Source organism: Canis lupus, chromosome 32 (assembly GCF_048164855.1).
Source record: "Canis lupus baileyi chromosome 32, mCanLup2.hap1, whole genome shotgun sequence".
NCBI lineage: Eukaryota > Metazoa > Chordata > Mammalia > Carnivora > Canidae > Canis > Canis lupus.
Window position 1 is genome coordinate 35010850 of NC_132869.1, and position 13110 is coordinate 35023959.

Sequence of the window (13110 nt, forward strand, 5' to 3'; positions counted from 1 at the left end):
TTCACTTGCCACAGCTGTGTCCCACCCCTACACCTCCTGTATTTGGATACAGAACCCTGTCATTTGTGTTTTATTTGTAATGCTCTTTGTCATACTCAAGTTTCAAATAGTTGAAGCTAGTTCTTTTTCTAAATTACTATATTAAACTTAACACTTTCTCTTATCCTCAGTTTTCTCAGCTATGGAGTAAGTATATTAGCTTATTTGACTTCTGAGAAAACTTCCCATTCAAATATTATGTATTTCAATAATATTTTCATGGTACTTACTTTTGTATCATGTACTTTAAAAAAATATCACAAGGAGATGATCACAAGGTTTAAGTATTCATATGTCCATCAGAACATTATTAAGGACAACAAAAATTTTCAAATAGCCTAAATTCCAATAATAGAGAATTTGTTAAGCCAACTATGATAGAGCAATAGAATTGAATTCTATGAAAACAGTAAAACTCAAGCTTTTGAATAATATTTAATGGAAGCTATTGATAGAATAGATGAAAGTGGGGGAGCACCTGGATGGTGCCATTGGTTAAGCATTTGACTTTTGGTTTCAGCTCAGGTCATGATCTCAGGAGTGAGATCAGGCCCAGGTCAGGCTCTGCACTCAGTGCAGAGTCACTTGAGATTCTCTCTCCCTCTTCCTTTGCCCCTCCTGTTCGTGCTCTCTCTCAAATAAATAAATAAATTTTTTAAAATTTTTATTTATTTATGATAGTCACAGAGAGAGAGAGAGGCAGAGACACAGGCAGAGGGAGAAGCAGGCTCCATGCACCAGGAGCCCGACGTGGGATTCGATCCTGGGTCTCCAGGATCGCGCCCTGGGCCAAAGGCAGGCGCCAAACCGCTGCGCCACCCAGGGATCCCAAATAAATATTTTTAAAAAAAGAATAGTTGGAAGGGTAAAATGTAGATTAGAAAACAATATATGCAACATGATAACCATTTTATAAAAGGAAAAAATACATATATAAAGAGCAAGAAGAACCTAAAGAAATACGCTAAGAAGTTACAAGTCGTTATTTCTGGATTGGAGGATTGAGGATGTAGTAGGCAGAGTAATAGCCCACAAAGATGTCCATGTCCTAAGTCCTGAAGTTTGTGAATGTTACCATATGCAGTAACATATGATTACCTAAGGATATATACATATGTGATTACCTAAGGATCTTGAGAAGGGAAGATCAGCCTGGATTATACAAGTGGCTCATGTAATCACAAGGGTTCTGCTCGGTTTGAGAACAGAGGAAGAGAAAGTGAGCCAGGGAATGCAAAGAGCCTCTAGAAGATGGACAAGGCAAGGAAAGAAATGCTCCTCTAGGACCTCCGGGAGGAACAAAGCCCCTGACCCCATGATTTTAGCCCAGTGAGATTTCTGACTTCTGACCCTTTAAGTGACTAAATTTATGGCAACTTATTATAGCAGCAATAGAAAACTAGTACAGAGTGATTTCTATTTTATTCTTTGGGCTTTCTGTACTTGCATATTCAAAAGTAAGCACTATTATATATATAATCAGAAAAAATACATGAATAATGATAATCACAAATTTGTATAGAATGTAATAGCTTACAAACACTTTCAGGAGATATAACCTCACATACACATATGTCCTACAATAGACATGGGAGGCAGAGTTGACCACATCCATCTCACATTTTTGCTCTCTGGTCCCAGCTGAGTCCCCATAACTTACCATGAGGAGCATGGGGAAGCAAGGGGGATTGGGAGCCAAAAAAAGAAAGATAAAATCACCAAGGACAAGCCCACAGTTGTGAATCAACTCCAGATAAGAATGTGGAAAATCCTGTTCAGTCTTAAGGAGATGAGAGTGAGGTTCTAAGGTAGTAGAATGGAGGAAAAATTTTAGAAATATAGCATTTAAATATTGGGAAACTCTTAAGCAAATCACGCCCGTTATGAATGTATGATCTGTGGAGAAACCCCTGTAGTTTTTACCTGCTGATGCTGTCTGTCTTGTTGGAGAATAAATTTTAGATGTTTTTTTTCTTCCCCCATCCCCTAAATAAATAAATAAATAAATAAATAAATAAATAAATAAATAAATAAAATATTGGGAAACATCACAGAGTCATTAGAAATAAAATGAAAAGAGCCAGTAAATAAGTCACAGGGATGTAAAGTATAGAATAGGGAATACAGTCAATAACATTATAATAGGGATCCCTGGGTGGCGCAGAGGTTTAGCGCCTGCCTTTGGCCCAGGGCACTCCAGCGATCCTGGAGACCCGGGATCAAATCCCACGTCAGGCTCCCGGTGCATGGAGCCTGCTTCTCCCTCTGCCTCTCTCTCTCTCTCTCTCTCTCTCTCTCTGTGTGTGACTATCATAAATAAATAAAAATTTAAAAAAATAACATTATAATAACTTTGTGTAGTGACAGATGGTAGTCTTATCATGGTGAGCATTTAGGAATGTATATAAAAGTCAAATCACTATGTTGTACACTGTAAACTAATATAGTATCATATGTCAACTATATTTCAATTTTTAAAAAGATTTTATTTATTTATTTGAGAGAGCGAGAGAGCATAAGCAGGGGGAGCAGCAGAGGGAAAGGGAGAAGCAGGCTCCCCACTGAGTAGGGAATACAATGCAGGGCTCTATCTCAGAACCTTAGGGTCATGACCTGAGCTGAAGGCAGATGCTTAACTGACTGAGCCACTCAAGCGTCTCTGTACTTCAATTTTCTAAAAAAAAAGGAAAAGGGCCAGTCCCTGGGAAATGGAGGTAGTAGGAACATAATACAAAACCACTCCTGCCAGTGGATTTATGTTCAAGATTCCAGGACACTAGGAATGGGTAAATTCCAGGCTTTCTGAGACTCAATGCAGAATATACAGAGCTACAAGGTAGCCACGTTGGAGATCTGGCCTTCCCACATGAGGATAAGAGGAGGGGCTCTGTGCCATATTACCATGGAGGGATCCAACCCTTAAACAAAGAGCAGAAACTATTACCCTAACAGGTCCTGGAGTCAGGGCCTTTGATGGGCAATATCCACTGGGTTCCAGGAGGGGCATGAAACACCTACCAAAGGCTTCAAATTGAAGACATATGAACATGTTCATTAAACAAATACTTTCCAGGGGGTTTCTCTGGCCCTGTGCTAACGGCTGAGGGAATAGACCTGTTCTCTGTCATGAGGAAGCTCATTTCACATCAATCACCCAATTTCATCTGATACACACACACATAATTGTTTTTTACTCTTACTGTTTCCTAAGCATAAATATTACTTCTGTGAGGTTTGTAAATCCTCCAGAAAATGCACTGGATCTTGCATTTTTTACCTCTTCCTAATGTCTAACACAATGATAGTCATGTGATAGCCAGGTGATTGACATACTCTTGGAGCTTCTAGAATATCCAGATCTGTCACTTAGTCACTTCTGGGAAATTCTAAAATAAAGAACTAGTATTTATCGAGTATCTATTGTGTACAAGTCATTTTGGTAGGTGCTAGAGAGGCTGCAAAGATGCAAAAGAAGTGGAGGCCTGTCCTTACGGAGTTCACAATCTAGTTGGGGAGACAGACTTGAAAAATGAATTACAAGTAAAAACATAAATGACAATAACATAGAACAATAAAAGAGACATCAAAAAGGTAATGTCAGTTTAACTGCCTTCTGTTTGGAGCAATCAAGAAAGGTTTGTACAGAGTAGGTGGGATTCGAGCTGAAAGATAATTAAGATTTGAAGAAGGTAAGAAAGAGTGCATTCCAAGTGGGAAAGATACTGTGAAGGCTGGTGGTAGAAAAGCACAAACACATATGGGTAAAAGTAAGGATCTAAGTTTTACAAACATTGTATCTGACTTGCCTGTTATAAATATGCATTTATATATCACTTTCAAGTTCCTTTTCTTTATAGAAAGTCCCTAAACAGATAGATTGGCAAAGATGCTTTCTGTTGGAATTTCCAGATAAAACACTTTGCTTTTAGATAATTGTGACCTTTTTTAAAGAGAAAGGAAATCCAATGTTTAAGAAAAGAGTCTAGATGAAAAATGGCCTCAGGCAACTAGTCATGGCCCTTCCCAGATACAAAAGGTAACTACAGAAGGAAGTGGGACTTACCCCAAGTATAAATTGTGAGGAAAGACAAAAATGGAGACTCTGATGTCTATCAGAGAATATCCCACACATTCTGAAAACTGTCCCTAAGAGTGTCTAATACAAATATATCAGCACAGAAGAGAAAAAAAAAGGATAGGAAAATATTTTCATCAAGATGAGTAATGGGTCCTGGCCCCAATCTGTCCATTAGCCAGTTGTGATACTTTAGACAACTCACTGGACCTCTCCGAGCCTTATTTTTTCATTGACAAATGGTGAATTCCTGCCCTCCTTCCCACAGGATGTTCTGAGAGGCTGAGCTGATATAAGGTGCTCTTATTAAATCAAACAGCATAATCACATGTAAAACTGTCACCCGAGCCCTCAGCAGGTTCTCAAACTGTGAGTGGAATCTGAATGGAATTAGCATTATTTTTAAAACTCAGTGAGCATTATCATCATCTCAAAGTGATATATAAGCATCAAAAATGAATATATTTATTTCAGAGAGCAGAAAAACCAAAGTCTACAGAAATATCATAATTCCTTCTTATTCATTGCTGTATACCCAGCACCTAGCACCAAGTCTAGCATATACTAGCTCCACAATAAATATTTATTAAATGAATGAATGAATACTTCTCTCTGAGTCCCCCTCTAGTACTCTCATTTGCAAGATCTCCCTATCTCTGTTTTCAAGATATATAAGGTATTCACCAAGGGACCTCAATGAGATTTACTTTTTCTCTTTAGGGAAGGTATTTTATTTATATATAAGAAGGTTAACAGTTTATTTCTAAATTAAAATTTAATAGCCCTTTGGAATAAACAGCAGTGCCTATTATTCAGTGTTTTTTAATGCTATAATAGGCACACTGTTAATCACAACTTAATACCTAGGAAAGGGAAAATAGATCCCAAAGGGTTTTGAAGCATTAAAGTAAAAGACTTGTCCCTTTAAAAGGTCTTCATCTTCATGTCAATGACAGAGACCTGTAATATACAAGTAATAATAATAATGATGGTGATGATGATGGTTTCTACAATAAGCACAAAAGCAATGAGGACAGTAAATTTTACATTAAAAATTACAATTCCGTTTCTTAACACTGATGGTGTGGGTAAACCAGTGGCCAATTTTGCTATATATAACATTATCATATGTGACTGTCCTTAAATGTTGGGTTAACCCCCTTATACTAAAAGACTGAACCCGGGTAGCTCAGCGGTTTAGCGCCGCCTTCAGCCCAAGGTGTGATCCTGGAGACCCAGAATCAAGTCCCCCGTCAGGCTCCCTGAATTGAGCCTGCTTCTCCCTCTGCCTATGTCTCTGCCTCTCTCTCTCTCTCTCTCTGTGTGTGTGTGTGTGTGTGTCTGTAATGAATAAATAAATAAAATCTTAAAAAAAAAAAAAGATTGAACCCAAGCCTAAACATCAGGTCTTGGGTAGAACTTTGGTTGGTCTACGTATAATAGACTCAGCTCCTCTGTTTATGTCCAGTCGTCTCACCCAGGACTTTGGATGTCCACTCTCATGGCGATGCTTGCTTCCTTTCAAATGAAACCCAAACACTTCCCTCCAGACTCTGAGGTCTTTAGCTTTAATCGCCAGAAACATTGCCAGAGCAGGGCAAATCTGGGCATTGACACTGCATCCTGCACCTCTCAGGAGGTACCACATTTCTGCAGGACTCAGGAGGGCAGCAGGTAATGGCAAAAGTCCTGCTAGTGCTAAGAAAGACCATAAATTCTCTACATACAAAAAATAAAAATTCTCTACATACATGTATTTAACTGCTTGTCCACCAGCATCACAAAACTAAAGCTGAGTGGTCCTTTCCTAACTTTCAGCTGTCACCTATGGTCAGGACTTTTCCTGTGGTAAATTTTCCCTTTTGAAGTTGTCCTTAACATTCTTTTTAACTTAATTTTGCCTGTACAATAATGTTGGGTTGATGAAGTACAACGTTATTTGCTCTTGGCCTTAACCTATTTCTTAAAATGCCCCTGAATCTTCATGTGGCACTAATTGCTTTTCTCATTGATCATGTCCAAAGTACTCTCCAAGACAAGCAAGCTGAACTGCTTGGTGACATCCACGTTCAATAAATGCATTCTCATCCTGCCTTCTACATGCACGCTTCATTCCTACAACCTGCTCTTCCTTTCTTTTCTGTTTACAACTTTCCTTCATTCAAAATGTTTCAAACCCAACTTCTCATGGAAACCCACCTTAACTAACCCCCCTTCAACTGTCACTTCATTCTCTAACCTTTCAGAGCACAGGTATAGTATTGAAGGCCAGTGTAATTATTAATAATAATATTAACTATTTATTGAATTTTTGTCATGCACCAGACACTCTGTTATATATTTTGCATGCAGTATTCCTAATCCTCACACCCTGAGAAGTGGGTATTATTATCATCCCAAATTTACAGATGAGGAAACTGAGGCTAGAGTGACACAAACAAGGTCACACAGCTAAGAAGTGGCAAATCCAGGATTCAAATCATGACTTAGCTGGCTGACGAACCTGTGCTCTTTTTTCTCATGGCAGATGCTCACTGTGGTACTGCACTGGATTGATGGTGACTTTCTTTGTAAGTCTCTCCCCCTCCTCAACCACCATCACCAAAGAAAATGTATGTTTCTCTTGTATATCCTCAATATGCTTGTTGAATTGAGTTGAACAGCTTAAAGCCAGAAAACACATCTCCTATTTTTTTAAATATATTCCATCCTTGTGCTCTGCACATAAGGTAATCATTAAATGTTAATGACTAAGCGAAATGGAATAAAATCAGTGTTGTGGTAGCCATTTTTAAGCTTTAAGAGTTTAAATGAGCAAGCCCATACACAGCACCACAGCTGGGAGTGCCATATTGCCATTAAGCCAGAAGGTGGATTCGTGGGATGGGAACATTTGAAAACAGACACCACAGGAATGGCTAAGTCAGTTTTCCAAACCACTTTCTACAAGTAGCTACTGCTTCTCCTCCCATAATAATTTCACAATGATTAGCCTGCTAGGTGAGAAATCTCAGGCAAAAACCTGAGTATCAGAAAAGTTTAGAATGACCACTAAGTATTGGGCCAAAGGTGGACATGATGTGACCACAGGTAGAGTCATTCCAATCCAGCCAGTCAAAATGTAAGAGAACTGCCATCTAAATTTCTATTACAGGCTTTATCTTTCAGGGTAAATGGCTTTGTTCTTCTCATGAGATTCATGAAATGCAATCTCACATTCCAACACATATGGATATCAAAATGTGTATTTGGTGAGGAATAGTGTCTTATGCTACCAATTTCTGCTTCCCTTTGCTTTCTTTGCTCATAGCACAAAATTTCCTACTTTTTGCCAAAACCTTACTATGTAGCTTTTTAACTTAATTAAATATATAGGCAATTACTGACACCATCTGTCTTCATAGAAAAAGAACAAGAAGTGACACAAAAGACTGGGATTCTGAAGGGAATATTTAGCAAACAAAATCTTCTAGTTCCACTATAGTGATATTTCTCTTTAGAAGCCCTTATGTTATTTTAAATCTTTCATGTTTCTTAGAAATAATGAATTTGAACTATACTTAAAATGCGGCGGCTTTGGTATGATTTTTTAAAAAGAAAATATCAAGTAATCCATTGCTTTTTCAGTAAAACAAAAACTTAAGCATGCCGTTGAACATCTGTTACCAGTACAGTCTAACACAGCACTTAAAATCCTTTAAAATCCCTGAAAACCTTTATAAAGTTACATGAATCTTTTGCATAAATAGAACTGTTTTAACAGTATGTATATTCCTTTAAACATATATTTTGCTTTCTTAAACATAAGATTCATTGTGTTGCCTATTGTTCCAAGCTCCTATAAGTAAATAAATGGAATGCCTTCACATCTTGGTGGAGTGGGTCTTCCCTTATCATGCCACATTCCTTTTTTTTATAATAAATTTATTTTTTATTGGTGTTCAATTTACCAACATATAGAATAACACCCAGTGCTCATCCAGTCAAGTGCCCCCCTCAGTGCCCGTCACCCATTAACCCCCACCCCCCGCCCTCCTCCCCTTCCACCACCCCTAGTTCGTTTTCCAGAGTTAGGAGTCTTTATGTTCTGTCTCCCTTTCTGATATTTCCCACACATTTCTTCTCCCTTCCCTTATATTCCCTTTCACTATTATTTATATTCCCCAAATGAATGAGAACATATAATGTTTGTCCTTCTCCGATTGACTTACTTCACTCAGCATAATACCCTCCATTTCCATCCATGTTGAAGCAAATGGTGGGTTGTTTCTAATGGCTGAGTAATATTCCATTGTATACATAGACCACATCTTCTTTATCCACTCATCTTTCGATGGACACCGAGGCTCCTTCCACAGTTTGGCTATTGTGGACATTGCTGCTAGAAACATCAGGGTGCAGGTGTCCCGGCGTTTCATTGCATCTGTATCTTTGCCACATTCCTTGCCCAGACAAATAAGTACCTACTTATTTGTGTCTGGCTTTTTAACCTTTCTCTATGTCTCTCCACAAATGTCTTAATGTGTAAAGGATATCAAACCAACTTATTGAACCTTGATCAGGCTAAGCTAGGAACTAATACAAAATACAAGTCCAAACAAAATAACAAAATTCAAACCCCACAGGGAGAGCAAATAGGAAATACAAAAGAATTCCAGAGAAGAGGTATATTTGGGCTCCAGGAAGAACATGGGAATGGCAGTTACCACATAGGACAACCATGTTCTCCTACAGCAATTCTCTGAACCAGAAGAGCAGGTTTTTGAGCTCCATGGGGCAGCAGCTGAGTGCCCCTATATAAATAGAAGGGTGCAGGACAGGGGCGCCTGGGTGGCTCAGGGGTTGAGCATCTGCCTTTGGCTCAGGTCATGATCCCAGAGTCCTGGGATTGAGTCCCACTTCAAACTCCCCGCAGGGAGCCTGCTTCTCCCTCTGCCTATGTCTCTGCCTCTCTCTGTGTGTCTCTCATGAATAAATAAAATCTTTTTTAAAAAATTTTAAAAAGAAGGGTGCAGGACAAGAGGACATCACTAAAGAGACTCAACATAAAGAGGCACTTTTCAAAACAATACCTATAAAACTTCTACTCATATTAAAGACTTAAGGTATACCAAAGAATACACTATCTCAGATTTGGGGAAGCAGGGATATCAAAGCATATATTTTGTATTTTTTGCTCACTTACTGATGAGGGAAATATGAAGAAATGGATTCTACAATTGTTTTCTACAAATTTCTTGAAGATTGTGTAGCACACCAATCAAATATAACTAGAGCCAAGTTACAAATGTACACTTATCTGCCAGGAGCCATCTAGTGCATTCTCTTGAGCATAAGCTATATATTAAGAAACAGAGCACTGAATTTTAGAAGAAGAGATGGGGAGAAGGAGGGAAGAAAGAAAGAGGAAGGAAAGAAAGACCTCCCTTAATGCTGTTTTTTTTTTTAAGACTTTATTTATTCATTCATGAGAGACACAGAGAAAGAGAGAGACAGAGACAGAGGCAGAGGGAGAAGCAGGCTCCATGTAGGGAGCCCGATGTGGGACTCGATCCCAGAACCCTGGGACCATGATGTGAGCCAAAGACAGAAGCTCAATCACTGAGCCATTCAGGTGACCCTCCCCTCCCCCACACACTGCTGTTTCTTTCATTTGCTAGAAGGTGAACCTAGAGACAAATGGTATCAGAGGAGGTCAGGTAGAAGCAGTCTCTGGGAGGAAGCTCTGTGGAACAGAGGCCTAACAGAGCAGCAGAGCTCTGACAGGTAAGCCAGGACTGAGGAACACTTATTCAGGTGAAACTACAGGGTGATTTGTCAGCAGCTACACAATTCAAATTTTTCCCAAGGCCCTAAAGCTCCACCCATACATATTTGGAAAGTGCCACAGGACTTTCATTGATCACAGGTAGGAACCTTGGCTTTCTGCCTACACTGAAGGACAGTATTTCTTTGTCTTCATACAGCTCCTCTATTATCAGCTCTCAAAGTGCTTTACAGACAAATAATGGGGACGGTGAGGCAGAAAGGTATTAAGTGGCTTGCCCAAAGTCCCATGGTAAATCACAGGCCTTCCTCTAGATTCAGAACCACCTATTAAGTGATGGAGCTTCTGGGTGTGACTGCTGGCATCATGGTGCTCTCTCACATCCTGCCAAGCATTTGTTTCCCTTCCAGGCAGAGAGAAATTTCCAAGACCAAGTACAGGAGAGAGAGTCTGGACTTCTGAGTATGGCAACCCTACATCATAATCCTAGTCCTGCTGCTTAGCTATGGAACTTGGCATGTTTCTGGGTTCTTTGAGCCTTCACTTCCACTTCTATAAAATGGTGATGTTAGTACCAACCTCACAAGGTGGTTGTGAGGATGATATAAGAAAATACCACAGTGCATTGTGCATGGTAGACCTTTAATATACATTAATTTCCCTTCTTTTTTTACTTTCCCCAGTCTCCCTCCTAAAGCCTATCCTCCACATGGTCAAATAGGCAGCTTTCTAAACACTGCTGCCATAAAAATAAAAAAATAAAAAAAATAAAAAAAGGTGGCGTATTGGCTTGATGGAGATGCTGAACCTTTCAAACGCCAGTCTATAGACAACAAAGGCAAAGTCATGGAATTCAGATTCAGCTTATAGGATAGCCAAATCTAAAAGGTTCCATGATGACAAACATGCTACCTGGCACTGAGTCCTTTCCTGTCACCAAATTAGTCAGGATGTATTGGATTATTAGATTAATTTGGGATGAAGAAGTGTCCTTGTGGAGCTCCAAGCCACAGAAGGCAGGCTGAGATGCTGGGAGGGCCCTGGAATGAACAAGAAGGGAAGGGAAGGGAAGGGGAGGGGAGGGGAGGGGAGGAGAGGGGAGGGGAGGGGAGGGGAGGGAAGGGAAAAAGGGAAGTGGACACATCTAGGACATGTTACGTGCCCACTTGCTTGACCAGCCTTGCCTCTCTTCTGGATTTGACCATAACTAGCCCTACTTGGTCCAGGAGCTGATACAAAATGAAGGCCGGCAGTGGGAGAACACAGAAGTGCACTGCATTTTGGAAAAGTGACACTGTCCTTAGAGCTAATTGAGTCTTTTTGACATAAACTAATGTATTATCCCTTCCGGACCACAACTGCTTATTGGGCCGAGGTATTCACCGTTACTGGGCACTATTTTGCTTTAGTGTATGAAGCAGATATTATTCACCCACATATGGAGAAGCTTTTTAAGGTAGACTTGAAAAACACCTCGGATACATTCAGAAGGCAGTTTGGAAGGTGGTTTATCACAGGTTTTCTCATTCAGTTGTTACTTACACACTAAACTAGATTCCAACAAGTAGCCACACAAGTTGTGCAGGCATCCTTCCAAGAATGGTCCTCCTGAAGACCAGGTTCTGTGTGTGCAGGTGTGTATAATAGCTTCACTGAGATATCCTTTACCGTACAGCTCACGCTTTAAAATGTGCACTGCCATAGTTTCTAAGTATATTCACAGAGTTATACCACCATTACCATTACCTAATTTTAGACAATTTCCCTTACCCCTTAAAAAACATGCTGAATCAATGAAAAATCATTTCCCATGCCTTCTTTTGCCCAGCCACGGGGAACCATTTTCTGCCTCTATGGATTTCCCCATTCTGGGCATTTCATATACATGGATCACACAGTAGGGATTCCTTTGTGACTGGCTTCTTTTACTTAACATAATGTTTTCAAGGTTCATCCATGTCACAGCAGATATCAGGATTTCGTTCCTTTTGAGGACTGAATAATATTCCATTGTATGGACATACCACATTTTGTCTATATATTCATCAGTTGATGGACATCTGGGTTGCTTCCACTTTTGACCAGTATGAATAATGCTGCTATGAACATTTGTGTACAAGTTTTTGTGTGAATACGTGTTTTCATCTCTCCTGGTTATACACCTAGGAGTAGACTGGATGAGTCATTTGGTAACTCTAAGTTTAACTTTTTGAGAAACTGCCAAACCATTTTGTAAACTGGCTGGGCCATTTTACAATCTCACTAGCAATGTATGGGGCTTCCAATTCCTCTGTATCTTTGCCTACACTTGTTACTGTCTTCTTTATTTCAGCCATCCTTACAGGTTTTACATCGTATCTTTCCTGTCTGTGGTGTTTTTTTTTTTTTTTAAATTGGAGTTCAATTGGCCAACATATAGCCATATATAGCATATATAGCATATCACCCAGTGCTCATCCTGTCAAGTGCCCCCCTCAGTGCCCATCACCCAGTCACCCCAACCCCCAGCCCACCTCCCTTTCCACTACCCCTTGTTCGTCTCCCAGAGTTAGGAGTCTCTCATGTTCTGTCATCCTCAATGATATTTTTACTCAATTTCTCTCCTTTCCCCTTTATTCCCTTTTACTATTTTTTATATTCCCCAAATGAATGAGACCATATAATGTTTGTCCTTCTCCAATTGACTTATTTCACTCATCATAATACCCTCCAGTTCTGTCCACATCAAAGCAGATGGTAGGTATTCATCATTTCTAATGACTGAGTAATATTCCATTGTATGTATAGACCACAGCTTCTTTATCCATTCATCTTTCAATGGACACCGAGGCTCCTTCCACAGTTTGCCTATTGTGGACATTGCTGCTATAAACATCGGGGTGCAGGTGTCCCAACGTTTCACTGCATCTGTATCTTTGGGGTAAATCCTCAGCAGTGCAATTGCTGGGTCGTAGGGCAGTTCTTTTTTTTATTTTATTTATTTATGAGAGAGAGAGAGGCAAAGACACGGGCTGGAAGGAGAACCAGGCTGCATGCAGGCAGCCGGATGTGGGACTCAATCCCGGGACTCCAGGACCATGCCCGGGCCAAAGGCAGGTGCTAAACCGCTGAGCCACCGGGGCTGCCCGGCAGTTCTATTTTTAACTCTCTGAGGAATCTCCACACAGTTTTCCAGAGTGGCTGTACCAGTTCACATTCCCACTGACAGTGCAAGAGAGTTCCTCTTTCT

At 40.0% G+C, this 13110-nt stretch overlaps 1 protein-coding gene and 1 long non-coding RNA gene across 16 annotated transcripts in view; one reads left to right on the top strand and one right to left on the bottom strand.

The window, feature by feature from the left end:
- The window catches only part of IQCH (IQ motif containing H), a 214043-nt gene that overhangs the window by 150190 nt on the left and 50743 nt on the right, over window positions 1–13110 (top strand). The window contains exon 18 of one of the 14 annotated variants that reach the window (XM_072809311.1): window positions 10292–10410. The exons of 12 other annotated variants lie outside the window; for them this stretch is intronic. In XM_072809311.1, coding sequence (XP_072665412.1) covers window positions 10292–10384 — 93 coding nt within the window. In that variant the 3' untranslated portion in view covers window positions 10385–10410. Of the gene's footprint in view, window positions 1–6641; window positions 7981–10291; window positions 10411–13110 lie in introns of those variants that run through there. One more of the 14 variants, XM_072809310.1, reaches the window with a different exon arrangement.
- LOC140623178 (uncharacterized) overlaps window positions 1–13110 on the bottom strand; it is a 110150-nt gene that overhangs the window by 18614 nt on the left and 78426 nt on the right. The window lies entirely within an intron of this gene.